This window comes from Gopherus evgoodei, chromosome 8 (genome assembly GCF_007399415.2).
Source record: "Gopherus evgoodei ecotype Sinaloan lineage chromosome 8, rGopEvg1_v1.p, whole genome shotgun sequence".
Classification (NCBI taxonomy): domain Eukaryota; kingdom Metazoa; phylum Chordata; order Testudines; family Testudinidae; genus Gopherus; species Gopherus evgoodei.
In genome coordinates, this window is record NC_044329.1 from 37,132,775 (window position 1) to 37,160,248 (window position 27,474).

Sequence of the window (27,474 nt, forward strand, 5' to 3'; positions counted from 1 at the left end):
TCTGGGGCACCTGGCATTGGGCACTGTCGGAACACAGGATACTGGGCTAGATGGACCTTTGGTCTGACCCGGTGTGGCTATTCTTATGTTCTTATGTAAAAACTTGGAAGCCATGCAGCAGCAGTGTGATGAAACAGGCTATGATGCCAAATCCTGATCCTGCCGAAATCAATGGCAAAACTCCCACTGAGGGACTAAGGTTTGGCCATTGCTTACTTACCAAAGGCCTGTGTGTGACGTGCCTCTCACTTCAAAGAGTTCACGCGGGACACATCCTGCAAAACAGGCTGGCACCCCTGCCTGAATCACAAGGCAATACATTCCAATCACATCGGAACACGTATTTCTCAGGTACATTGCAACGCTCAGCTCCATTTAGCTCGGTGGTTATACACACCCTGGTTAGCCGATGTTGATAGAGGAGTCTATGCAACTATGCAGGCAATGTCCAGGCAAGTCCCAAACAGTACTTAGGTACATGACACTGTTCCCACTAATTTAATGCTGTTTTGGGGAGCTCCTCCGTTTGCTGCTGCTGGCCCTTCTTGAAGGTTAGAGATTTTCCAACTAGCATGCGAGATAGTCAGTTATGGAAACATTGTTTGCATCTTCTGTTGCCGTGCTGGTTCCCAGTTAGCAGGGTGATCAGCACACGTGCAAGGAAGGAAGTCAGTAGGCGCTCCTTGTGTTCTTGGGGGCTAGGGGAAGGGAATTTGGGAATTAACAAAAGGAATTTCCTTCTCATCCTAGTTGCTGCCTGGGCTAGTAGCTGAGCAGGTATTTCTGCCAGGAAGGTCTATGAACTGCTCCCACTGCTAGCTCCTCTGAAACCCAGCATGCTTGTGACAGACAGAAACAGAGTTCAGCTGCCCATATTGTGTACAGAAACATCCCCAAACGCGCTTTGCTCCGAAACGGCCACATTCAGCTCCTCCCTTTCTCTGACTCCCTCCTAGCACTTCCCAGTTCGGAACACATCCCCGACTGAACCCCTCTCCTGGCCCCCAAGTGACTGTAACCCCTGACTAACATGGCACAGGAGCGGGGATCATTTGAAGGGGGGTGCTAAAAATTACTCACTGTATTTAGACTTGCTCGTACAATATACAGCAGCTTTCATCCCAGGACCTCAAGGCCCTTTCAAAACATTCATTAGTTAACCTCCAAACACCGTGTCATAAACAGATAAGAAAAGTTAATAGCACAAAAGTACTTTATATCTCTTTGACTCTAAAGCGTTAACAAGTTCAGTGAGCCTGGCTGTCACCTGACCAGAGGACCAATCAGGGGACAGGATACTTTCAAATCTTGAGGGAGGGAAGTTTTTGTGCTGTGCTGTTAGTTTTGGTTGTTGTTCATTCTGGGGGCTCAGAGGGATCAGACGTGCAACCAGGTTTCTCTCCAATCTCTCCAATACAGGCTCTTAGAAGTTCAGACTAGTGAGTACTAGGTAGATAAAGCGAGTTAGGGTTATGGTTGTTTTCTTTATTTGCAAATGTATTTGGTTGGAAGAAGTTCAAATGTGTATTTGGTTGGAAGGAGTTCAAATTGGTATTTTGCTGAAAAGATTTTAATTTGTACTTGTATATTTAGGCTGGGAGGGTATTCCCAGTGTCTATAGCTGAAAGACCCTGTACCTATTCCGTTTTTTAAAAATTTACAAAGATAATTTTTACTGTTTTTTCTTTCTTTAATTAAAAGCTTTTCTTGTTTAAGAACCTAATTGTTTTTTTATTCTGGTGAGACCCCAGGGGACTGGGTCTGGATTCACCAGGGAATTGGTGGGGAGAAAGGAGGGAAGAGGGAGAGACAGGCTGGTTTCTCTCTGTGCCAGGATTACTTTCTCTCAGGAAGAGTCTGGGAGGGGGAAAGAGAAGGAGGGAGGAAGGTGAATTGTCCTCTCTGTTTTGTGATTCAAGGAGTTTGAATCACACAGTGATCTTCCAGGGTAACCCAGGGAGGGGAAGCCTGGGAGAGGCAACGGTGAGGGAAAGGGTTTACTTTCCTTGTGTTAAGATCCAGAGGGTCTGGGTCTTGGGGGTCCCCGGGCAAGGTTTTGTGGGGACCAGAGTGTACCAGGCACTGGAATTCCTGGTTGGTGGCAGCGCTACAGGTTCTAAGCTGGTAATTGAGCTTAGAGGAAGTCATGCTGGTACCCCATCTTTTGGACGCTAAGGTTCAGAGTGGGGAATTGTACCATGACATGGTGTGCAGCGTGTGGGATAGATAGATAGATAGATAGATAGATAGATAGATAGATAGATAGATAGATAGATAGATAGATAGATAGATAGATAGATAGATAGAATGAATGAATCCAAAAGCCAGTGAGGTTTTTATTTCTCTCCCTCCTAGCTATTTGCAGGCAGACTGAGAGGTTTGGGTTTAGAAGTAAAAGCCAGTAGGATTTTTTCTTTCTCTTTTCCTGCTAGCTGTGTGTAAAGCAGGCTAGAGGAGATTGTTTTTAAAAGCAAAGGTCTGCAAGTTTTTTTGGTCTCTCCCTTCTGAGTACTCTGAAGGCAAAGGCATTAGGGTTTAAAAAGGGTCTTTTGTTAAACAAAGGGACTCCAGTTGTGAGTCACCATACACCAGCAAAACACATTTGCAAATGAATGGTTTTTTTTTCCTTTCTAACTCTGTCGGGAATAGCTAGGTAGAAGGAGTTAAAAAAAAAAGACTCTGTAGCTAAGCAACCTGAAGAAGGCAACAGAAAAGCAGCATTTCAAGCAGTAAACAGCAGAGGGCACCCCAGCACAAGGGAGCCGAAATATGAGTTCCAAGGAACTGGCAAAACTGGAGGCAGAGGAACAAATCAAAGACGCAGACCACAGGCGAGACATGGGAAAAAAACTACAAGAGATGGAGCTGAGAGAAAGAGAAAGACAGGCTGCCCACAGGAGAGAGTTGGAACTCCTGAGGGAGGCCCACCGGCAGGCCCTGGAATTAGAACAGGCTAAGCAGAAGAACGCAGCCGATCCTAGCAACCCTTCGCCAGTTATTGTTCCACATCCCAAGAAATTTCCCACCTACAAGGCAGGTGATGACACTGAGGCCTTTCTAGAAAATTTTGAAAGGACCTGCCATGGGTACAGCATCTCTGAGGACCAATACATGATAGAGCTGAGGCCACTGCTCAGTGGACCCTTAGCAGAGGTGGCGGCTGAAATGCCTAAGGAGAACATGAACGATTATAAACTTTTTCAAACCAAAGCCAGATACAGAATGGGGATAACACCTGAACATGCCCGTCGGCGGTTCAGAACCCTAAAATGGAACCCAGATGTGTCATTCCCCCGACACGCCTACCACACTGGAAAGAATTATAATGCCTAGATATCAGGAGCCAATGTTAAATCTCTGGGCGACATGCACCTCCTAATACAATTGGAGCAGTTCTTAGAAGGTGTTCCTGAAGAAATAGAAAGGTACATCCTAGATGGGAAGCCCAAAACGGTAACTGAGGCGGGGGAGATTGGAGCCAGATGGGTGGAAATGGCAGAAAAGAAAAAAGCTACTATCAAGAGGAGCGAATATCACAGAGGTCACACCGACAATAAACCCTATACCCGAGGGAAACCCAAGACCCCACCTGCAACCCCAGGAAAGCCGCCGACTCCCTATTCTCTCACCTCACCAATCTCCAGTAACCCACCTCGGCCCAGTGACCAGTCAGCTGGGCGATGCTTCAAGTGTAATGAACTGGGACATATAAAGGCAAAGTGTCCCAAGAACCCCAACCGAGTGCAGTTCATTATATCTCCATCACTCCAAAGATCCCCAGGCCCAGATGCCTCTCAAATACCCTCGGAGCGAAGGGAAATTTTGAGAGTGGGAGGAAAGAAGGTTATCGCGTGGAGAGACACGGGGACACAAGTGTCAGCTATCCACCAATCCTTCGTGGACCCCAAATTCATCAACCCAAAGACCCAAGTGACAATCCCAAGTGACAATTTTCCCCTTCATGTCACAAGCGGTAAACTTGCCTACAGCTAAACTGCCTGTCCAGTACAAAGGCTGGTCAGGAATGTGGACTTTTGCAGTCTATAACAATTATCACATCCCCATGCTACTGAGGGCAGACTTGGCCAACCAGGTAAAGTGGGCCAAGAGGATGGGAATGGTTACACGCAGCCAAGCCAGGCAAGCTTCCAGATCCATCCCTGTTCCTGAGCCGTCCACAGGGGCCCCGTCTGTGTTAGCAGAGACCCAGACAGAGGCAGTGGATCCAGATCCTCTGCCAACGACTGCAACAGCCACAGTACTTCCAGTCCCAGACCCGGACCTGGAAACGCAACCAGCACCAGAACCATTGCCAGCACTGATGCCAGCGCTTGCAAACGCATCTTCAACCCCAATGCCAGAGGGCGCCAGCGAGTCTGAACTGGCAGAAACAGCAGACAACCAAACCCAAGAGGCTCAGCCAGAGCCTGAAATACCACCTGGTGCACCAGTGGAGAGCGGTTCACCAGCCACAAAAACAACCCCATCACCTACATCGCTTCCCAAAGGACCAAGCCCAAGTCCACAGTCTAAGGAAGATCTGGTATTTAGTTGGAACCACCAACTGTTTTTGTGGATGCCAGTCTTCCCAGTGTCCACCAGAAAGAATTTCCTTGTATAAAAGTCCTTGGTCTATAACAAACCGGGATCGATTAGAAAGTTGGTGGTTCCAACTAAATACCGGGGGAAGCTCTTAAACTTAGCCCATGATCGTCCCAGTGGCCATGCTGGGGTGAACAGAACCAAAGACAGGTTGGGGAAGTCCTTCCACTGGGAGAGGATGGGCAAGGATGTTGCCAAGTATGTCCGGTCTTGTGAGGTGTGCCAAAGAGTGGGAAAGCCACGAGACCAGGTCAAGGCCCCTCTCCAGCCACTCCCCATAATAGAGGTCCCATTTCAGCGAGTAGCTGTGGATATTCTGGGTCCTTTCCCAAAAAAGACCCCTAGAGGAAAGCAGTACATACTGACTTTCGTGGACTTTGCTACCCGATGGCCAGAAGCAGTAGCTCTAGGCAACACCAGGGCTAAAACTGTGTGCCAGGCCCTAACAGACATTTTTGCCAGGGTAGGTTGGCCCTCCGACATCCTTATGGATTCAGGAACTAATTCCTGGCAGGGACCATAAAAGAACTGTGAGAAACTCATGGGGTGAATCATTTAGTTGCCACCCCGTACCACCATCAAACCAATGGCCTGGTGGAAAGGTTTAATGAAACTTTGGGGGCCATGATGCGTAAATTCGTGAATGAACATTCCAAAGACTGGGATCTAGTGTTGCAGCAGTTGCTCTTTGCTTACAGGGCTGTACCACATCCCAGTTTAGGGTTCTCACCATTTGAGCTTGTGTATGGCCATGAGGTTAAGGGGCCATTACAGTTGGTGAAGCAGCAATGGGAGGGGTTTACGCCTTCTCCAGGGACTAATATTCTGGACTTTGTAAGCAACCTACAAAGCACCCTCTGACACTCTTTAGCCCTTGCTAAAGAGAACCTAAAGGATGCTCAGGAAGAGCAAAAGGCCTGGTATGATAGACATACCAGAGAGCGTTCCTTCAAGGTAGGAGACCAGGTTATGGTCTTAAAGGCGCAACAGGCCCATAAAATGGAAGCATCATGGGAAGGGCCATTCACGGTCCAAGAGCGCCTAGGAGCTGTTAACTACCTCATAGCATTTCCCAATTCCTCCCTAAAGCCCCGAGTGTACCACGTTAATTCTCTCAAACCCTTTTATTACAGAGACTTACAGGTTTGTCAGTTCACAGCCCAGGGAGGAGATGACGCTGAGTGGCCTGACGGTGTCTACGATAAAGGGAAAAGTAAAGGTGGCGTGGGAGAGGTGACCCTCTCCACAACCGGGAAGGGTCTGCAGTGGCAACAGATCAAGAAGTTGATGCACTCTCCTGTGAAAGTTCCCTAAAATCAACTGGTTAAAAATTGTCCTTACAATGTGAAAAATCTTGTAGTTTTACTTAATTAGTGGCATATGTAAGGATGCATGTGTTTATTGATCTGTTTATTTTAAAGTTCTAGGGAGAAATCACTGCCAGTGTACTTCCACACTGTCAGTGATTTGGGGGGCGTGTCATAAACAGAAAAGAAAAGTTAATAGCAAAAAAGGGCTTTATATCTCTTTGACTGTAAAGGGTTAACAAGTTCAGTAAGCCTGGCTGTCACCTGACCAGAGAACCAATCAGAGGACAGGATACTTTCAAATCTTGAGGGAGGGAAGTTTTTGTGCTGTGCTGTTAGTTTTGGTTGTTGTTCACTCTGGGGGCTCAGAGAGAGCAGATGTGCAACCAGGTTTCTCTCCAGTCTCTCCAATACAGGCTCTTATAAGTTCAGACTAGTGAGTACTGGTAGATAAAGCGAGTTAGGCTTATGGTTGTTTTCTTTATTTCCAAATGTGTACTTGGTTGGAAGGAGTTCAAATGTGTATTTGGTTGGAAGGAGTTCAAATTGGTATTTTGCTGAAAAGATTTTAATTTGTACTTGTATACTTAGGCTGGGAGAGTACTCCCAGTGTCTATAGCTGACAGACCCTGTACCTATTCCATTTTTTTTTTAATTTACAAAGATAATTTTTACTGTTTTTTCTGTCTTTAATTAAAAGCTTTTCTTGTTTAAGAACCTAATTGTTTTTTTATTCTGGTGAGACCCCAGGGGACTGGGTCTGGATTCACCCGGGAGAAAGGAGGGAAGAGGGAGAGAGATGCTGATTTCTCTCTGTGCCAGGATTACTTTCTCTCAGGAAGAGTCTGGGAGGGGGAAAGAGAAGGAGGGAGGAAGGTGAATTGTCCTCTCTGTTTTGTGATTCAAGGAGTTTGAATCACACAGTGATCTTCCAGGGTAACCCAGGGAGGGGAAGCCTGGGAGAGGCAACGGTGAGGGAAAGGGTTTACTTTCCTTGTGTTAAGATCCAGAGGGCCTGGGTCTTGGGGGTCCCCGGGCAAGGTTTTGTGGGGACCAGAGTGTACCAGGCACTGGAATTCCTGGTTGGTGGCAGCGCTACAGGTTCTAAGCTGGTAATTGAGCTTAGAGGAATTCATGCTGGTACCCCATCTTTTGGACACTAAGGTTCAGAGTGGGGAATTATACCATGACACACCGATAGAGTATTATTCTCTCCATTGTGCAGATGGTTGATCTGAGGCCTAGAATAGTTAAGTGATTTCCTAGATCACACAGCTCGTTAGAGGAAATCAGCCCTGCCTCACCACATATATTTACTAACATGGGTGTTTTGTGGTCACTGCCACAGACAGGGAAACGCTTGCACTCCATCTGCTAAGCATTCAACTTACGTTTTCTCTAATTCTGCTCTCACATACTGGACAAAAGCATCCAGGTCCGGCGACACATGGATCAGAAAATAAACTTCCCTCTTCCGCATAGCAGGATGCTCTTGTGAGCACAAGCCTACCGCAACACTTTTATTTCACACACATCATTTCTTACCTGGTATGTTTCACAGAGATGTTCTTTTGGGATGACCTGAGCATGGCAGTTCTCCAGATTGGCCTATAGCTGGCAGAAATGCCTCTCTCAGCCTCCCAAAATTCTGGTCCCAGCTACATCATGAAAAGTAAAGAGCGCTTATGGATGCGCTTCACCGCCTGTATGTTTGGGGCTGAAAAGCTAGGAGGCTAATCAGAGCTCTCCCTGCTCCTCAGCCCCAGCACCAGCCTCCCAGTTAACTATGCAGAAACCTACATCGATCACAAACTTTCTGTATAAGACAGGAGTAGACAAAGGGAAAAGCTTGTTCCATATCTGGGCTCTGTGAGCACATGCCCGTAAGTGAGGGCATTGCTAGTCCACCAGGACTCCAGAGGAAGAGGTGGCTGATGCCCCAGCCCACTAAAACCAGGTTAGCCCACAGAGCAAATGGCCTGTTACAGCCAGAGTTGTTCAAACTCAGCCAAACAAAAGGGGAGTAAGGTGTCCTGCAGCCAAAGCCTTAGGAATGAGAAAAGAAGGGTCCCTTGTAGCTAGAGTATGGATACCCGGAGTATAGCTCCTCCTCTCTCATGGAAGCAGGCTGGCTTCCCAGGGAGACTACACTACCAAAAGATCCCATGTCTATCCCCCTTCCAATGGGCCACCATTCCCTTTGCCCCCAGGTCTGGGTCCCACTGCAGGTTTCTGCAATGATGGGAGTGGACACCGTTGGTCCCTTCCCAGTTAATGGAGAAGGTTTTAACAAGATACTAAGCAGGGTCTTACTCATGGCTTGGGGCCATGGAGGAAGATGCATGGTAGTTCTCCTTCCAGTTGTGCATGTCAGCCTGGATTTACACCTGCAGTCCTGCCAAAAAGGTGCTAGCTACATTGGATGGCACAGTTTTGTTGGCAGCTTAGGGTGTAGCTGAGCTGGTGAGGGGTGAACAAAGATTGTGCGCTAACCTGCTGTCCACGCGATGCCCCTCAGACAAGAGATGGGGCGGAACATTGGGTGGGCAGCTGAGGTGCAAAGGGGCAAACCCAGGGCCCCTGGGAAGGTGAGAGGAGCTGAGAACAGGCAGGGCCAAAGGGAGATTAGAAGAGTGTAAGGATCAGCGTGTCGGCAAAGAGAAGCAAAGAGGCACCTAGTCACAAGATCACAATAATAATGCCCTACAGATATTTCAGCAACGTCTATAAAAGGTCCTTTCACAGCCCTGTGGGCGCATGCCAATAGTCTCCTATTCCATTCAAGCTGTGTGTGACACTCACAGGGTCAATGAATGTGTACATGAAATGTTTTAATCTGTCCACATTGGCGCAGCTCTGCGTAAAACTGGGACCGTGTGCATTTCCAGCCAGACAAAATGGGCCTGATTCTGCTCTCGTGACAGCTGTGCACCAGTGACTTCAGTGGACTTGCTCCTGATTTGCACCCACTCGGCTGCCCAAAAGGGTTAAGGAGGACAAAATGCCCTTGGATAATCCAGAGGCCAAATTTCAATCCAATGCTAGCCACGGAGACTGCTGCACTGATTGTGACATGACCCAGTAAACAAAAATAATTCCAGCCCGTGGTGTCATACCAAGCTATTGCCACAACTAGAGAGCAGACAGAATGCAGGAGGGTTCCCAATGCCATTGAATCATTATTAAACCATTATCTCAGCCGATTAGCAGCAGCTGATCATAATCAATGCAAATATCTGCCTCTCACCCGCAAATTGGCAGAAGCTGCCTCACTCTCCTATACAGTGTGTTCTTCCACAAATTCTGCAAATGCCTTTTAATCATCCTCAGTGCTTCACTCCAGACATTGGACACAGCCCTAGCTTATCACCATCTTCTTTCCTCCCCCCTCCCCCAATTGTTTCCATAGTCTGTTGGCTTTAAGACCTAGATCCTGAGGCTGCAATCAGCTCCTCTGCAGGCATCCGTCTGCGCCGATGCAGATCTGACTGCAGAATCCAAGCCTTCACTTAAGCCAAGCATCTGCACTAATACACCACACTGGGCTTTTCACCAGAGTTCCTCATGCCCAGCTCCGAACCCACCTGACTTCCCCCAAATGGAGCTGTAATGTCAGAAATCTTGGAAGAGCCAAACTGACTGCAAGAAAGAAATCACCAAAGTGGTTTAGCCTAACTTACCTTGAGAAACTCTGAGGGACTGAGCTGTTGGTCACATAAAAGCTGTTACCTCCCCCACCTTGTCTCTCTAATACCCTGGGACCACCACTGCATACACTCCACCACTGCATACACTCACTAGGGGACAGAGAATATTAGGTCAACGTTTGGCATACTGTACCTCCTCTGCAAACCACGTGAAGAAGGCACAGAACCAACAGCCAAGGAAAACACCAATGCACAAGGGAAAACTACATTAACTGGGTGACTCCTGCATCTCAAGATCTAACGTTCACTCCACCTGCCTAAAGCGAACAGTATTAAGAGGCAAAGGGTCAGATTTACAGCAGTGTAAATCCAGAGTTATTCAATTCAGTTCAGTGGAGTTACACTGAAATTACACCATGGGAGGAGAGCAGACTCGAAGGGCATGTCTGCCCTGCAGTTCAGACTATGGGGGTGTGAACTGCAACATGTCTCAAAGTGCTGCACTGTATCTCTCCCATATTGACACTTAGGGCTGGTCTACGTTGAGGGGGAAATCGATCTAAGATACACAACTTCAGCTACGTGAATAGCATAGCTGAAGTCGAAGTATCTTAAATCGAATTACCTACCGCCCTCACGGTGCGGGATTGACGTCCACGGCTCCCCCTGTCGACTCCGCTACCGCCGTTTGCATTGGTGGAGTTCCGGTGTCGACAGGAGCTCGTTCGGGGATCGATATATCGCATCCAGATGAGACACAATATATCGATCCCCGAGAAATCGATTGCTACCCGCCAATACCACGGTTAGTGAAGACGTGGCCTGGGGGTGCCATCATGGAGGCCCCCGGTTCACAATATTGTAGTTCTCTTCAGACAGGACTACATTCAGGCGAACTAGGGACCTTTAAGCTCACGCCTGCAGCGTCCTCATGGGGAGTTACAGCACAGCACTTTGGTGCATTCTGCTAGCCACAGCCCTGCAGACTGAGCTGCGGGGCAGTGTAGACAGCCCCAGCTGACTAGCTGTAGTTCTCATCATTAGGGTTTTAATACTTGCTATGGCCTTGACAAATTGCTGTGTTAGTTGGTTTCCCTATATTCAGCCTGACTACTAAGGCCGGGTTTTGCTAAGTAGTCTAAGGGACTTAGGTGTCCAAGCCCTATAGAATTTCAATGGCATCTGGGTGCCCAATTCCCCTAGGCTCCTTTGAAAACTGGATTTCATCCAGGATTTCCCACATGGGTAGTGGCCTCTTCTCCTTGGCTGCTGAGCTGGGGAATAATTTACTAGGCGGTCTGTGCTTTCCACCTCACAGAATTTTTTTATTCAAACAGCTCAGAATAAAATAACTGCTTTAAAACCTTGACCACATGACCAACCTCAGACAGAGATAAGTCAAATATATTCCATGCTAAACAACAACAGCATTTTGCATTTCTATAGCATCTAACATCTGGGGATCCCGAAGCACTTTGCAAACAATGAATTAGGCCTCACAGGAATGACCATGTCCATTTTATAGATAGGTAAACTGAGGCACAGAGCAGTTCAGTGGGGTAGTCAGCAGACCAAACCCCAGGTCTTCTGATTCCCAAGCCCCTAGACCACACGCCCTCCATGAAATAGAAAATATTACATGCTGGCACTTTCCTTCCTGCTGGCAAGTTTCTGTTAAATACTAGATGGTTATTCTGTCAAAGAAAAAACAGAAAGTCTTCTCCTGAACTATCTTAGAAACTCTTAAAATGCAGGAAACTGAAACAGAAATTGACAGTGTTCCAGGGAATGAAGTTTGGCTCTGTTCTTCTTATTTGTTTTTATCTACATTAGCATAGGTTCTCCATTGGGCTCAAGGCAAAATGAGGGTATTTATAAGGAAGGAATTGGGGATCATGAGGGATGGGCCCTGGATCACATACAACCCAGCTCCAAACACTGTGTACACTTGTGCGCACACACACTCACACACTTTTCTTTGGCAGGCAAGGGCTAGCTTTGGGACAAGAAACTCTTTTCAGCTAAATATCATCTGTTGTCCCTATTTTCCTCCGATGGTCCATCCCCCATCCATGCTTTCAGTCCTGTTACAACAGCTAGCAAAACTGGTGAGTTTGCCCTGCCATTGCTACATGGGTTTAGAGATGACCTTTTTGGATATGAGCGCTTGCTGGGGATAAACCCATCGGAGTTTTGTTTGGGATTCTGCTTCAGTGACTTGACATAGATCCTCAGGCCAGAAGGGATCACCAGATCATCTTGTCTGATCTCCTGTATCTCACAGGCCCTCAGCACCCACACACTAAACCCAACAACCAAAATTAGACCAGAGCATTACAGCCCACAGGAGATGGAACAATTATGTGCCACAGACCATGAATAGACGGAACCGAGGTGTGAATTTTGTCCCTATGGGCCTCAGCCAGCAGAGCACAAATCAGTCAACTTGTGTCCCACATAGATCTACCCACCTCTGCACAGGGCCGGCTCCAGGCACCAGCATTCCAAGCTTGTTTTGCCCCCCAAGCAGCGCACCGAATTGCCGCCACAGGCAGTAGGGGCAGTCTGTGTGCCCTTAGGGCGGCAGGCACGTTTCCGCGGCAGCTTCAGCTAAACATAGAAGCTGCCGCCGAATTGCCGCTACCGCGGAAACGCGCCTGCCGCCCTAAGGACACACGGACTGCCCCTGCCCCCGGCAGCGGCAATTCGGCGCGCTGCTTGGGGCGGCGAAAATTGTAGAGCCGGCCCTGCCTCTGCATCTTTTGTGCACTATCCTGCCTCTGTCTGTAATGGATCTCATGACATCGCCATATTCCATGAGATGAGAATGCACCGGTGAATTCCCCCAAAGGAATTGTCTACCCTGAGGAAGCTGCAGATGGAGCGTGCTGCAGCACTGAAACCAGGGCAGGCCTCAAGAGGAGATCTCTGCTCATCTCCATCAGGAGGCAATGGATGTTCAGGGTAAGATCCAGAGAGGATGGTCACCATCTCGTATGCAGGTGCCGCTAGGAGTGATTGGACTCGGGGGCTACACAGGGCAGCTGGTTCTAAAATGAGTGCGACTCTGCTCTCTTGCTCTGAAGACACCAGTGTCCCAGTTATAGAGCGGTGCCTTGCACTGAAGGTTCCCCAGCAGCTTAGTTCTCCTATTAAAAGTCGGGTGGACCAGCAGATGGACCTGACACCAGTCAGAGGAAATGAACTCTCACCTGCTTTCTACAGGCCAATCAATGATGGAGACAAGTGGACTGTTGGCATTAGTGTAACATCATCATGCAGGACATGGTGCAAAGAACAGGGTCATGTGATTTAGACTGGGGAACTGGTGACGATGGTTGCTATAATTTAGTTCAAGCATCATGTACCTTGTGTGTTAAGGTGAAGGCAGGAGGCCCTTCACTGACATCCCCCAATGCATGGCCATGCGTGTGTCAAGAATTAGTGCTGCACTCACATGGTGATCAAGAAACTGGTGCGCTCCGTTGCTGGCTGTCACTTTGGTGTCCAAATCCCACATTCTCTGACAGTGCACATGGAGATGTCCCTTAGGACTCTCCTCACCTGTGGGGTTAGCACAGGGGTGTCCCCTGTGGACTTGCCAGGCACACTGCCATCATTGGGCTCTGTTCTGAAGGAATCTTTTACCATTCTAGGGCTACGTCTCCACTACCCGCTGTATCGGTGGGTAGCAATCGATTTCTCAGGGATCGATATATCACGTCTCATCTAGATCGATCCCCGAACGCGCTCCTGTCGACTCCGGAACTCCACCGGAGTGAGCGGCGGTAGCAGAGTTGACAGGGGGAGCCGCGGACATCGATCCCGCGCCGTGAGGACGGTAGGTAATTCGATCTAAGATACTTTGACTTCAGCTACGTTATTCACATAGCTGAAGTTGCGTATCTTAGATCGATCCCCTCCCTTAGTGTAGACCAGCCCTAAGTCTGCCAGAGCCACCGACTTTGCACCGAGTCTGTGTCTCACTGCTTGCCCCAATGCGTGTTTTAGCCGCACTCAGCTTAATTTCATCCAGTATGTGCATGGGCAGCGCTGCAGAGAAACATCATTAGCAGAGTAATTGCTTTTTAGGAGACAGTTATCTGACCATGTCTGTGATATTTAACCACTGGGATTTCTAACAGCTGCATGTCTGTGTGTCAGGGGGCTGTGAGTGCCAGGGGGGTTCTAGAAAACAGAGATCATTTATGGATGCCTTGTGAAAGACAGGCAGTAAACGTGAAGAAGGGGAAGATGCCCTTAGCCTTGCAGCTTTATTAGATGTCTAACTAGAGACAATTGCCAAGATCTTCCCAGGAGGCAGACAAATTTTAAACACCCTAGCACCTCTCAGCCTTGAAAATTCCACTGGTTACAAGAGCAGCCAACAACAAGCTCTCTGCTTTCCAACGGCATGTTCCACAAGCCCTTTGGAAAATCCCACTGCAGATTTGCTTGATGTCAGTCAAATTTTACATCCACTTGTGCTGTTTATTTTCACTGTATGACACACACACAAAGCACTGTATAATTTACCCTAAGAGATTTCCTGGGGCTTGGGTACTTGCTGGAAGGATCGCTGTGTCATTTATTTAATGGACTGACTCTTAAAAAGATAGAGAATTTCACCAGTGTGATCAGTGATTGCCAAATCTGGCAAGGTCCGTTATTATTATGACTGCTATTTAGTGGCCTAGGTAAAATGGATTGGTGGATCCCCGTTCATTCCCAAAATATTCCCTCATCACAAAACAATCTGCCAACAGACATTAACAGAGGCATTGTCTCCTTTGCATTAGATTACTATTTTGCATTCTACTTAGACCTACCCATGAAGAACACTTGTATATTTCAGCTGCTGCAGAGTATGGCTACCCATAGTGGTACTTCTCTGATGGAGATGGCTGTACCTGTGCACTGGCTTCTGATTTGGTTCCAAATGCAATTGAAGGCATTAGCTGTGATTTATAAAGCCTTTTATGGTTCGGATCCTGTGTATGTGAGAACCTGCTCCCCACAGTGTTTTACCCCAGTAGTTGTGATAATTGGGGGGCGCTGGAGTTAAAAATCTGCAGCTGTTTTTGTCACAGGACAGGTGGCCAGAGTTCTGAGTGGAAGGCCCTTAGCTCTGGAACTCATTTATTATTTGGACTGTGGTAGTGCCTAGGTACTCCAGTCTCTGTTGACCTCCAGGGCACACCGCAAGGACTATATATTTACCCAGACTTTTCTGAACTAAGAGGAATCAGTAGAGTGTCAGGTCTTCATTTTATAGACTTGATTTGTTTTAATAATAGCTCAACCTCTATGTTTTTCATTTATTTCTAAAATACGTGCACCTGCCAGCTGGGATGGGCACAGTTCTATGCCCCCAATAGTAAGCAATAAAATAAATACTTGGCCCCCTTTTCGGCAGGCTCAGCTGAGAACTCAAGGACAGAATCGGTCACAAAGTCTGAGCTACCTTCCATGTCACGGCAGAGGCAAAATTCTGTACCTGAGCAAAACTGTGAGTCGGCACCCTGTGTGAATGTGCCAGCTTTACCAGAAGAAAAAGCTTTCTGCAGCAAAATGACCATTTTCCATTTGCAAAAGCTCAAGGCAAGAAGGAGACAGCTTTCGCTTTCCTGCGAACCTGGGAAGTGTGATTTTTCTGAAGGTGGTGCGAAATAGTTTCAGACAGCTCTAATTAGCAGGGCAGTGAGCAGGGGAAACTGACACTGCTGCTGCCTGTGTTATACCTGTTCTGGGGATAAAGAGAGACTGTCAAGCCAGCACCTTTCCCCAGCATTATATTCAGTTCACTGTTTATTTGAAATGTGTTGAATGAATTACCCAAAGAAAAAGGAACGAGCATTTTCTGCAGATTGTGCACGAGCTGCTAGTATTGTGCTTTAAATGCTGTTTTGGATGGGACCCCAGATATTCAGTTCTCAGGAGGGTACATTTGCCATTGTGTGCTCAAAACTTTGAGCACCCATCCCTGATTAACCCCAGCAGATGTGGCAAAGCCAACGCCAAGTTCAGCAAGTTGAGAAATGTACTTCCCAGCAAAAGTGATGTGATATTTAGGGCCCCATCCTGCAATCCTTGTGCATTCAAAACTGGCCCTGCAGTAAGCAAGAATTCTGAATGTCTACCACATGCAGGATCAGACACTCTATCTGTAAGAAGCATCAACTGTAGTAATAAAGCCCAAGCCTGTACATACTTTCTATGGATCATAGTTCTTACTGCTGTGAATAGCCCTGTTTAATTGTAGTAGCAACCACTATGCCCTGTACTGGACTTCCATAGTACTTCCTATCGAGGGTCTCAAAGAGATGTACAAATCTGCTCTGGGAGTCAGATTGATGCTAAAATTCCTGTGGGGGAAACTGAGGCACAAAGGGCTCAATTGGTTTGCTCAAAGTCACAGAATTAGTCTTTAATAGAACCCAGGTCTCCAGACTCCATATCTTATGCTTTAACAACAAAGCCATCCTTCCCTCACTAAACTAGATATTTTAAAATATATATTAAGCTCGCAGAGCAGTACTTATTTAGTCATTTAAAGAGTGAAACAACTGAAGATGCTGAATGCTCTTTAAAGGTCTGATCCCGCTTCCAGTAAAGTCAGTGGCACGATTTCCCAACGTCTTCAACAGAATCATGAATAGGTCAAAGCCGGGATTCCACTGGTCATCGGAAATGTCTGAGGGAAAGCGAAGGTTACCTCGTGGACATATTCCTTCCTCCTTAGTCCACGCACACAAGGATAGAGACAAAAGAGGTCACCCCAAAACAAGCAGCAAATGGATGCCAAAAGAAAATCCATGTGAAGGATACATACTAAAAGAATATAAATATATAACAATATAGGAAGCAATAACACAGCTAGATTGGTTGTCAATGAGGCTTTTTAAATGGCCTTTCAGGCAGATGGATATTCCAACTCACGCTATCCCATGACACACATAATACTACCATATTGTTGAAAGCATCCCACCTTTCATCCAAGAAACTCCCAGTGTTCCCAAACATTCATTAATCCCCCCAACTCCACTGAGAGAAGGTGACGACTATTCTATGCGTCTTACAGATAGGTAAACTGAGGCAAAGAGCTCTTCCCTGGCCTTTCCCAAAGTCGGTCAGGGGTAGAGCTGAGAACAGAACCCATAAGTCCCAACTCCCAAGCCTTGGTCTAACTATGGGGACACCTCCTCCAACATCAGGACACACCTAAGGGAGATGCAGGTTAGGCTCATGACGGATGCACACTTTATGGAGATACTTTTGAAAATTAAAACCCTAGGTACTTTATCCCTATCACCTGTATTGTGTATCGTCCTACCCTTTTGCACCATACAGACTTATTATTCTAATATGTCCTCCGCATCTCCTCATCCAGCCTGTCACCCATTTATATCCTGCCCGTCAGCCTTCTGGCTGGGCACTAGATGGCTCTCCTTTCAACACTGTTCCTTTGCAGAACACTAATGCGAGGCACATCTTTTCAGCACGTCGGCCCACGGACTCAAACCTGCAATCTGACCCTGCAACATGTTGAGCACCCTTAGCTCCCATTGAAATCAGTGGGAGCAGAGGGCACACTGTCCCTTTCAAGAAGTGCTGTGCTGCTTCCAGAATCAAGCTCTTAATCTCTAAAGCAGAGCAGAGCACAAACCACTAGACACCAGGCTCACTCCTGAGACTGGCCACAGAGGGGAAGCAAGCAGCCATTTGAGGTCCCAGTCTTTGTAGAAATGACATTGGAGCAGAGCTATTAAGACCATCTCCTTGCCACTGCAGGAGGGTTCCCTAGTCTCTGCTCTACAGTGCTCCGCACAGTCTGTTTTTCAATGTCCCAAAAAATGGTGTACCTGCCACTTCCCTTAGAGACCACTCCATGATCTAACAGGGGACCCTCAATCCCATGCTAATTCTGGAGCTCATGGACCACCTCCATCTCCCTCTTTTGCAGCAGGAAACAACTCACCACACAGCCCAGTTTTCTTCTCTGGCACAAGGCCAGCAGGGAGAAGACAAATCATGGCCTGATTGCCCAATACATGCACCTCCAGCAGCTGGGGGCATCACAAATCAAAAGATCAGTCCTACCTGGCATGTCACCTTCGACATTAACCTCCCAATATTGTATTGGCACACAGGAGAGTAGAATTCAACAGGTCATCAAAACGTTAGTGAAATGAAGTTGCTCTCCAATTCTGTTACTTAACATAACCCCCTTTCTGACAGTTACTATAGCCCAGCTTCTTTATTTTGCAACCTGCCATAGAGCTCTGATGAAACAACAGCACCGAAAATCTGCAGATTCTTTTAGCCAAGAGGCCTTCTTCAGACTGTTGACAATACAGAAATAAATGCATTAGGGCCGAGAAGGTGACGTGGTCAAAATGGCAGCTCTTACCTGGCTAGCAACAGCAGCCTACGCACTTTCCTTTAACCCTCTGAGCCAGGATCCAGGAAGGAGCAGAGCACTCTCGCTCTCAGCAAAATCAAGTCGCGGTTGCTGAGACCCTTGCAGGGATTGTGCCTTTTCTTGATGGACTAAAGCGTGCAACCTACTTGATGATGTGGTACCATCTGACTCCAGATGACAAGCCCATGAAATGTACCATGGTATGTACTTTTTTATTTTGTGACAGTTATTTCTCTAAATGTTATATGTTCATATTGGTCCATATACATACATGAATTAACCACGTCTCCTGATATTTATGTTCTTACTAGCCCATTCTTCTCAACAGCAATGTATATGTGAGGTTCCGTCTCTCATTGCCCAGCAATCACATTGTAAACTTTTTGTGATAAATGCTAAGAGCAGACAGAGGCCTGTTTAAAAAGTCTAGGATCAATCCTCTTGAGTGGCAAAGGATTTGCCCCAGAAAAGCCTACTTTAAAAAAAAACTATTAAATGTTCATTGTAGAGCTAAGTATAACTAGCATGTCACATAGCCTATAATGGGAAAAAGGTCTATTAACCTGATGAGCGAGTACCAATACAGGGAATCTGAATCATCTTGAGATATGCATTGCGTATATTTATAATCCATTGACCAAATTGGGAACTGTCCTAAGGAGAAATTTCGTTGGTCATTTTCCCTGCACTACCGGGTTCTCACCACTTCCTGAGCCATGGTGTGGTGTTGAGAATTAAAGCCAAACTAAGGGCTAAACTCACATCCCAAACCTAGTCAAAATCATTCAATGCAAACAAAAAAAATCAAAGATCATCAAAACACGAAATTTTAAAAACATATAACAGCCTTTCCAGATGAACAATAATGTAATTCCAAGGCAAGAAGCAGTAATAAATAACCAACACTTTCCTGTTGAACTAATTTGACATTCTCTATTTGAAAATAACATGATAAAGTCTAAGATATGTGGATATACAGTACAGAACAAACATCATTTGTTACTTTAAGAAAAACTAAATATAGTGGAAGAAAACACTTCAGAAAATTAGAACATCATTTTGACAAATGCCAAACTTTTTAATAGTTATTGCACATCCCTGCTAGCCAGTCTATTCCAAAACCCATACACATGTCAACAAAATATCTGTCTCTGCATTTGTAAACATGATATCTGCTATAGGAAAGCAGTGCATTGGATGCAATTTAGTGGCTACAGAGTTAATGGGGCCAGAAATTCATGCTATTACAAGGTCTTTCATTCAGTAGACTGGCTGCAGTTATCAAAGGAAAACAAGAACAAAAAGAAACATTAAATATGAAAAATATAAGAGACTGACAACAAATACTTTAGTGAGCTGTAATGCGATTGAAGCACAAACAAAAAGAACAGTGAAATCCAATTTCAAAATAGACTCAGAATTCAATCGCAAATTATAACAAATCAGTTCCTGTTTATTTGACTCTCTGACACCAAGGAGCTGCACCGTTCCACCAGAACCCTGGATGCTATCTCCCTAATCACCTGCATGCTTGTGCTGCAACCAGCCTAGAGGTGACGGATGCAAACTATACGGATTGCCATTGAGATGTTAGACAACTGACAACGTCCAGCAGGGGTAAGTTACCAGGATAGGTCATCGTCACAACTGAAAGAAATTCTGTTCCAGGCAGCATTCGCACTCTTCAAGGAAATCGAAAATCAAAGACACAAATGGCGTTCACCTCACAAGGGCTGGTTAGTGTTCCCCCAAGAAACAGAAAGCAGAACAACCCACAGGAACAGAAACGATCCACATATAGAAAAACAGCCACCGAGAAAGTCAGCCTGCAACCCCGGAGTTACGTTTCTGTGGCTGTTGGCATGGGGCAGCGAGGAAGGCGTTGTTTACATGAGTTGCGTGCCTGTCTTATACTAGCAGAAGCAGCGTTCAACATGCAGATCAGGAGTTTTTAAAACAGAGCAAGTCATATTCAGCAAATCAAATTCAATGCCCCCCCCCCGCACCTGCTCCCCTCCAGTCTCCCCTACCCAAATCAAGCCTGCCAGCATTTCCCAGTCACCAAGGGGAGAGACACACAGTCTCCAGGTTCAGGTACCTATTCCTGACCCAGAACCCCACAGACACAACAAACACAAGACAAATAGTAAACTTTCTTTTTTTTACGTGTAACCCCAGGGCGATGCTGGGATGGCAGATCTCCAGCAGTCCATGCCAGCCACCAAACGCAGTTCCCAAACGGTTTGGTGGTGCGCTAGGCAGTCTACTGGCTGTCCATTCCCATCTGCCTGGCCCCCAGCACACACCCCACATACCCCACACACCCAGACTAACCCCCATTAATCCCCGCAACAGCAGTTCCTTGACCCTAGAGGAGAGGAAGGCAGCCCCAGGCAACTCACCGCAGTCTGCGCACAGGATCCTGCCCACATCCTTCTTGAGGTTCTTGCTGCTGATGTCCAGGGGAGCGAAGGATGTCCTGAAGACCAGGGGCTGCTCAGTGGGCTCCAGGAAAAAGATGTAGCGGTGGTTCCTCTTCACTTTGAAGCAGGGCGCCGGGGAGCCCGCACTGCCCACGCTGATCAGCTGCTCGCGCTGCAGCCCCCCGCTGTTGCGGGGCCACAGGTCCAAGACTTTCACCAGGACCCCCCCAGTGGAGGCAGGGGGCTCGCGGGTGCCATTGCCGCTGCCAGGCGAGGAGGGCAGCGCCTGCACCTTACCCTCCACCACCACGGCCGCGGTGTACGCCTGGTCCTGCACCGATTTGAGGCTGGGGGAGTAGCAGGCGAGAGACACCCCAAAGAGCAGCATGGAGAAGCCGGGGGTCGGATCGCGCCTCATGCCGTCGGCTGCGGCGGCTGCTGCGGCGGCTGCTGTCCGGGCTGCAGGGCTGCGGCTGCTCGGGAGGCGCAGCGGGGCGGGCGCTGCTGCTGCTGGCGCACGGAGCCTCCTCCAGTCGCGGCGCTGAGCAGCAGACCTGCCGCATCTGGCCAGGCCATTTGGGGGGCTGCCGCTTCGCCGCCGCTTCGGGAGGGGAAACAGAGGCGCTGGAGGACCGGAAACAGCGTAATCTCAGCGCCCGCTGGCCTGCACCTCCCCGGGCGGCGCAGCTGCCTCCCCAGGCACTAGGGCGCGGAGCTGCGCGGCGCATGGACCGCGGGGGCCCTGCCCCCAAGCAGCGGAGGAGGGAGCCGGGGAAGGTAGGGGGCTGCCCGCCCGCGCCAGGCAGGGGACCCGAGTGAGCTCTGGGGTCCCGAGGGGATGCCCCGGCCCCAGCACAGCGCAGCCAGTTTGTGCTGACCCGCTGCGCTGGGGATCGCGGCTCCTCGGGGAGCCCCTTGGCGGGGCAGGGTCTGGCCCCGCTGCCCCGCGCGGCCCCTGCCTGAGTCCTGCCTGGCCCAGCCAGTCCCAACGGCTGGGCAGGTGAGTCCCGGCGGAGCAGGTGACTGCCCCGATCCTCGGGGATCTTGTCCCCAGCGCCCTTCCGAAGGGATCCCGGGGAACCCTGAGCGCGGCTCCCCGCGCAGGGGATCTCCGGGATTCCCTGTCCCCCGGGAGAGCCGGTGTCAGCCCTCCCCGCCCGGAGCCAGCTCCCTTGGGGGAGGGTGTCGGGGACTCCCCGCCCTCTCGGGGATGCAGCCCTCTGCAGGGCTGGGCTGGGAAGCCCGGTGCAGGGGACCCCCTATGGCGGGTGGGGGCTGCAGGGAGAGTCGCGAGGCAACCCGCGGTCTCCCGAGCAGATGCTCAGCTCTGGGCTTCCCTTGGCGGCCCCTCCAGAAGGTGCCACATTGATGCGCGCTCAGTCACCTACCTCTATGTCATGCCTCGAGCCCGAGCGTCCCCGGGAGCTGCCCCGCGAACCGCAGGGAGCCTCGGGCAGCGGGACTGCCGATGTCTCGCCCTTCCGCCTGCAGCAAGGACACGAGGAGCAGGTGGCTGCAGCAGGCGGGGGTGGATGGGAGGAAACCTACCAGTAAGTCACTGGGTTTACATTTGTGTTGCCAGAGGGCCTGGCTGACTCCCCAGCATTGCCCTGTTCTATTGGTGCGACTTGCAATTGCAAGAGGAGTGGGCTGGAAACGCGGGCAGAGCCGATCTCGCCTAGCGTGGGGGGGTGACTAGGAGGGGGGTCCCCAGGATGGGAGTAGGGAGGGAGAACTAGATAGCTGATTTCTGCAACCCTTGGCATTCCGATCACATCCTCTCAAGACCTGCCCATCGCCACACTGCATTACAGCTCCGGTCAAAACACGAGCATTTCCTTCGTCAACCCGACAATCCGCTAAACCATATTCGTGGCAGGAGGAACCGCCGTTTAGCCGGTTGCAACGGAATATTATCTAATTCAGCTGCTGCCAGGGGCACCAGCCCTGCAGATTTCACAACTCCAAGCTAGCGACGGGGTTGGGCCGCCCTGCCCTACACATCCACTCTCCTGTCTCAGGATTACTTTGGAGCTGGAATTTTGTGCCTGACACCCCAGTCAAATGCAGGTTAAGAAAAAGAAACTAACTGGCAAAAGAAAAGAGCCGCTGAAGAGAAAATGGCTTCTTTCATGTGGTGACCCCTGCTGTCTCTTCTTAATAAACAAGCGAGATAATAACAAGACTTTCCCACTGCAATGGGCTTTCAGAAGGCAATTTAAACTCAGAAAAATTGTTTATGTTTAAAGATGGTGCTCCCCTGTCTGTGTGCCTTATAATCCCATAGGAAAGCATTGCTGAAGGTGCCAGCAACAGCAGTTTGAGAACAGTAATTAATAGCAGAGGATTTTCAAACAGGCAAATTCTGCCCCTGGAATCTCCAGCCAGTGGGTTCCCATTGTTGTGATAATTGACGCAAGGCGGTGAGATAATCGCATACATTGTGATCCCTGCCTGCTTTGCTGCCATCTGTCATTGACTTCAGCTGAAGTGGGATCAGACCCAAATATGTGCATTGTTATTATTATGTCAGTAGTATTCTTGGCAGCGATACAATACACAGATAAAGGGAGGGGCCCTGCCCCACCAACCTGACACTCTAAAAGAAAAGGCAAGCAAGAATTCACTGGGAGACTCCAAAGATGGTTATAGCCAATAGTGATTTTTTTAAATAAATTGGGGTGATAGAAAATAATGGAGTAATATGTACCTTTGGCTCTCCGGGGCCCTCCACGTTTATGAATGTGAATCTATATCTCAAAAAAAAAGTGGAATGATCCAGAATGGGTGGAATTAATGTTCAAATTCCTTGTATTCTACCATTTTTTCCATGCAGAGCCGAATTCAGTGTTATGCATGTACATTTCTCCCAGAAGTTACCACTGACATTTGAGAGCGCATGAGTCCATTCAGATCTTCAGCCGATAGGAAGCCATCTATTTTATTTAAATGCATACTCCCACTGCCAAGGATACTTAAAGCATGTCCTCCTCTGGGTAATTCTTCAACTTCAAGCAATGTATTGTGTTATCAGGCACATTTATCATAGAGTCTCAAAACCAGTTTTCACTGTTAGGACCTTTGCTAAACATATTTCTCTTTGGCTTTCTGTTTCTCCCTCTCTTCCCCCTTCAGATTACCCTGCGTTGTTTCTAGGTCAAGAGAAACCTGCAGTAAGGCCCCCAGTTCAACAAGATACTTAAGCACCTGCTTCATTTTAAGCAAGACTAGTCTCCTTAAAAGCAAGTTAAGCAGGTGCTTAAATACCTTGCGGAATCAGAGCCTACGACTCACTTCCAAAAGGCAACCCGCTGACGTTTTTTTCTATTTCTAATGGTTCATGGTGAATTATGGCTGGAATTAAACCATCCTTAGCCATACTTAAAGGCCAGTACAGTTGTTTCTTTCTGTCTTTGTTCAGCGCCTAACACAACTGGTTCCTATCCATGAGTGGGGTCCTAGTTGCTACTACAAGACAAGTAACAAAAAATAATTCTAATAAAATGTTCAGTGGCACCGTTAGTTAGGCACCTTATTCCCTTAGGCATCTTTGACAATCCCAGCCTTTGCGGTAGTAGATGCCACCCCTGGAGACTGAAGCCCTCTCTTTACTCATAGAACAGATACCATGTGGGCAGCAGTGGTGAAAGCAGCCCTTCTCAAGTGCCTTGCAGGACCATGGCGAAAGGTGAGGGGGCGGTTCATGCTCCATGCCCATTCCAATCTTTAGCCTCTCTGCACTGAGACTGCCAATAAAGGTGCCAGTGAATGCCAGCTATGTTGGTGGTTCATGCAGTGTGGACATCTGTCCACTAAGCACTCCCCTAAGATTGACCAGCTTGTCTCCACTAGGTCCAACAAGCAGCAATAATTCTCAGTTGCTACTAACTTGGACTGGATTTGATCTAGTGATCTAGCCAAGTGGCTCTTGATTTTTTTTTCCATAGCAGGACCACCCTAGGACTCCCCCTCCCATCTAGATGGTGGTCATCCCTCCAAGCTAGCAATATAGCAAAGGCACGGTTGTCTTGACCCTCTGGCACTTGTTTGTGACTTCTTGAGGGTCCTGCTTTCCTATGCTGAGAACCTCTGACCATTGTCAGTCCTCTGAGCAATGCATTCACCCCACCTGCCCAGTCCTCCCAGCTTAGGCAACCACTTTAAAGACTCTCTAAAGTTTGTATACATCTGAGTCCAACATTTAGTTCAAGATAATTTCTTCTAGACCAATGATTTTTGCTGTGTTGCTTGCTCAAGGTGGGTTTCATTATATCCGATGGTTAAAATCTTAGTCTAAGAATAACTGGCATGATTTGCTGATGCTTTTAGCAGGCACCAAAATAGTATTTAAAAAAAAATAATTGCAACTAAAAGCAGACATAGGATGATTGGCTAAAAGAGCACACAGCTGCTTAGTGAAGAAAAGTACAATAATAAAAGCCTGGAAAATACAGTTTGTGTATCTGGTAGGTACCTGTCCAATTCCCAGAATGCTCAGTACAGTCTCTGCAACTACAGGATTTATGGGTGAAATTCCGAGGGCGAGGAAAGGAAAGTCATATAACGATATACTCAGGAAACCACAGAGAAATATAGGGAGGAGGGGAAATATTTTCCCTGGCAAGGAAGCTGCCAACTGTTTGGAGTCAGGGAAAAGGTAGTTTACAGGGAGTGGGGAAATTGTCCTGGCTTCCCTCTTCTTTACCTATAAATCTCTATGCAAATAACTCTTTCCCAAACATTTCTTTCAGATGGTGATGCAGGCCCAGATCCTCAAAAGTATTTAGGTGCCTAACTCTCATTGGAATCAATCAGAGTTAGGTGCCTAAATACCTTTGAGAATCTGGGCCGTAGATTTCCCCTGCAGGAGAAATGGGTAAGGCTGCCCCTTTCCTAGCTGTGCCTAACCAGAGAAGTGGCTTGAGTGGACTAAAATTCAGGTTTCTAATTCCTCCACTCTCTAGTGCTGCAGTAGGAGCAGCTTAGATCTTCAACCGTTTCTTCTGAAGGTGTCTCTTAACTGAGACTTTAAAAAGTGACCTCTTTGCTCTTCAGGGGCATCAAAAACCCAAGCAGGGGATTGCCCACATGTCCTTTTATCAATATTCCTCTCCCCACCCTCTTTATTGTTTTATAGTGGCTGCTCTCCACCCCTATCATAAACAGATAAGAAAAAGTTAATAGACAGAAGTACTTTATATATCTCTTTGACTATAAAGGGGTTAACAAGTTCAGTAAGCTGGCTGCACCTGACCAGAGGACCAATCAGGAGACAGGATACTTCAAATCTTGAGGGAGGGAAGTTCTGTGTGTGCTGTTAGATTTTGGTGGTTGTTCACTCTGGGGGCTCCAGAGGGACCAGATGTGCACCAGGTTTCTCTCCAATCTCCCTGATACAGGTTCGTATAGATTCAGAATAGTAAGTACTAGGTATAATAAAGCGAGTTAGGCTTATGTTTGTTTTCTTTATTTGCAATGTGTATTTGGTTGGAAGGAGTTCAAATTGGTATTTTGCTGAAAGATTCTAATTTGTACTTGTATACTTAGGCTGGAGGGTATTCCCAGTGTCTGTAGCTGAAAGACCCTGTACCTATTCCATTTTAAATTTACAAAGCTAATTTTTACTGTTTTCTCTCTTAATTAAAAGTTTCTTGTTTAAGAACCTGATTGTTTTTTTTATTCTGGTGAGACCCCAGGGAACTGGTGGGAGAAAGGAGGGAAGGGGGAAGAGAGGCTGATTTCTCTCTGTGCCAGGATTACTTTCTCTCAGGAAGAGTCTGGGAGGGGAAGAGAAGAGGGAGGAAGATGAATTGTCCTCTCTGTTTTGTGATTCAAGGAGTTTGAATCAACAGTGATCTTCCAGGGTAACCCAGGGAGGGAAGCCTGGGAGAGGCAACGGTGAGGGAAAGGGTTTACTTTTCCTTGTGTTAAGATCAGAGGGCCTGGGTCTTGGGGTCCCCAGGCAAGGTTTGTGGGGACCAGAGTGTACCAGGCACTGGAATTCCTGGTTGGTGGCAGTGCGACAGGTTCTAAGCTGGTAATTGAGCTTAGATGAATTCATGCTGTACCTCATCTTTTGGACACTAAGGTCAGAGTGGGGAATTGTACCATGACAACCCCTGAGATGGTTGCATTTCCATGGGACCATTCTAGTTTGAGAAGTGCTTTAGGGTAAAAAAAAAATAGTGCTGGATAAATGTGTATTCATTATTTATGGCTGCCGGGCTATATTTTATATTGAAAATGGGTTAGATTGGACATTAAGCCTAGACAGTGAGACAATCCCAACTCAGACATTAATGAGATGGAACCTATAAGAGATAATATTTTTCCTTTGTTGACTGGGTAATTTGCCCTCCTTTCCCTAACTATTCTGACATGCTCCATAATTCACTGTTTCCAAGTCTATCATAGCTTTATGTGGCTTTGATGCAAAGGAGCTGGGCAGAGAAAGTCCATGGCATATAGACGTTGGGCCATCTGTCTCTTTTAGAATCTGTTTGTGTGCCACCTTTAATCCCTTCTGGTCCACCCTGAACTAATCAAGGTGGAATCTTCTCCTTTGCGAACCTTCTCCTCAAATAAACATGTTTCCTCTGATATCTGACCCTGGATCTGTTGTTTTTCTTTCCCTCCTGCCCCAACAGGTTTGTGTCACTTTCTTTATCAGTCAATGTCCTTTCTCTTTCTCTTCTGATACCAGACATGGCCTGAATCACAGGGACTGCTAGAGTTCTTTTCTCTTATTTATGTTTCTTGTACTTAGATTAAAATGCCCCTTCAAAATAGGGTTGGGTCCTGCTATGTGGAAAGCCTTAGGCATATGCGGGCCCTGCTACACAGTGAGAACAACGAGGAGGGAGTCACCGAGCAAACTATGGGGCCAGCAATACATTAAGTGTTTGCGTGACTGATAGCTGGCAGGAGTGGGGCAGTTGCTGATTTGCCCAGAGCAGCGGAACCCTCAGATCTGGCTTTGTTCTGCTTAGCCCATAGTAGGAAATTACACAGAGATTCTTCTAACTTTGCTATAGGCCATAATTCCCCAAAGTTTTTCCCTATGCTGCTTGGAG

The 27,474-nt window shown here is 47.6% G+C and overlaps 1 protein-coding gene across 1 annotated transcript in view; it reads right to left on the bottom strand.

The window, feature by feature from the left end:
* Positions 1-20,836, bottom strand: part of NRG2 (neuregulin 2) — a 314,981-nt gene extending 294,145 nt beyond the window's left edge. Inside the window, 1 exon segment of the mRNA XM_030573771.1 lies at positions 20,381-20,836. Within this exon segment, the coding sequence (XP_030429631.1) occupies positions 20,381-20,819 (439 nt within the window). The 5' untranslated portion in view covers positions 20,820-20,836.
* Positions 20,837-27,474: the final 6,638 nt, after the last annotated feature.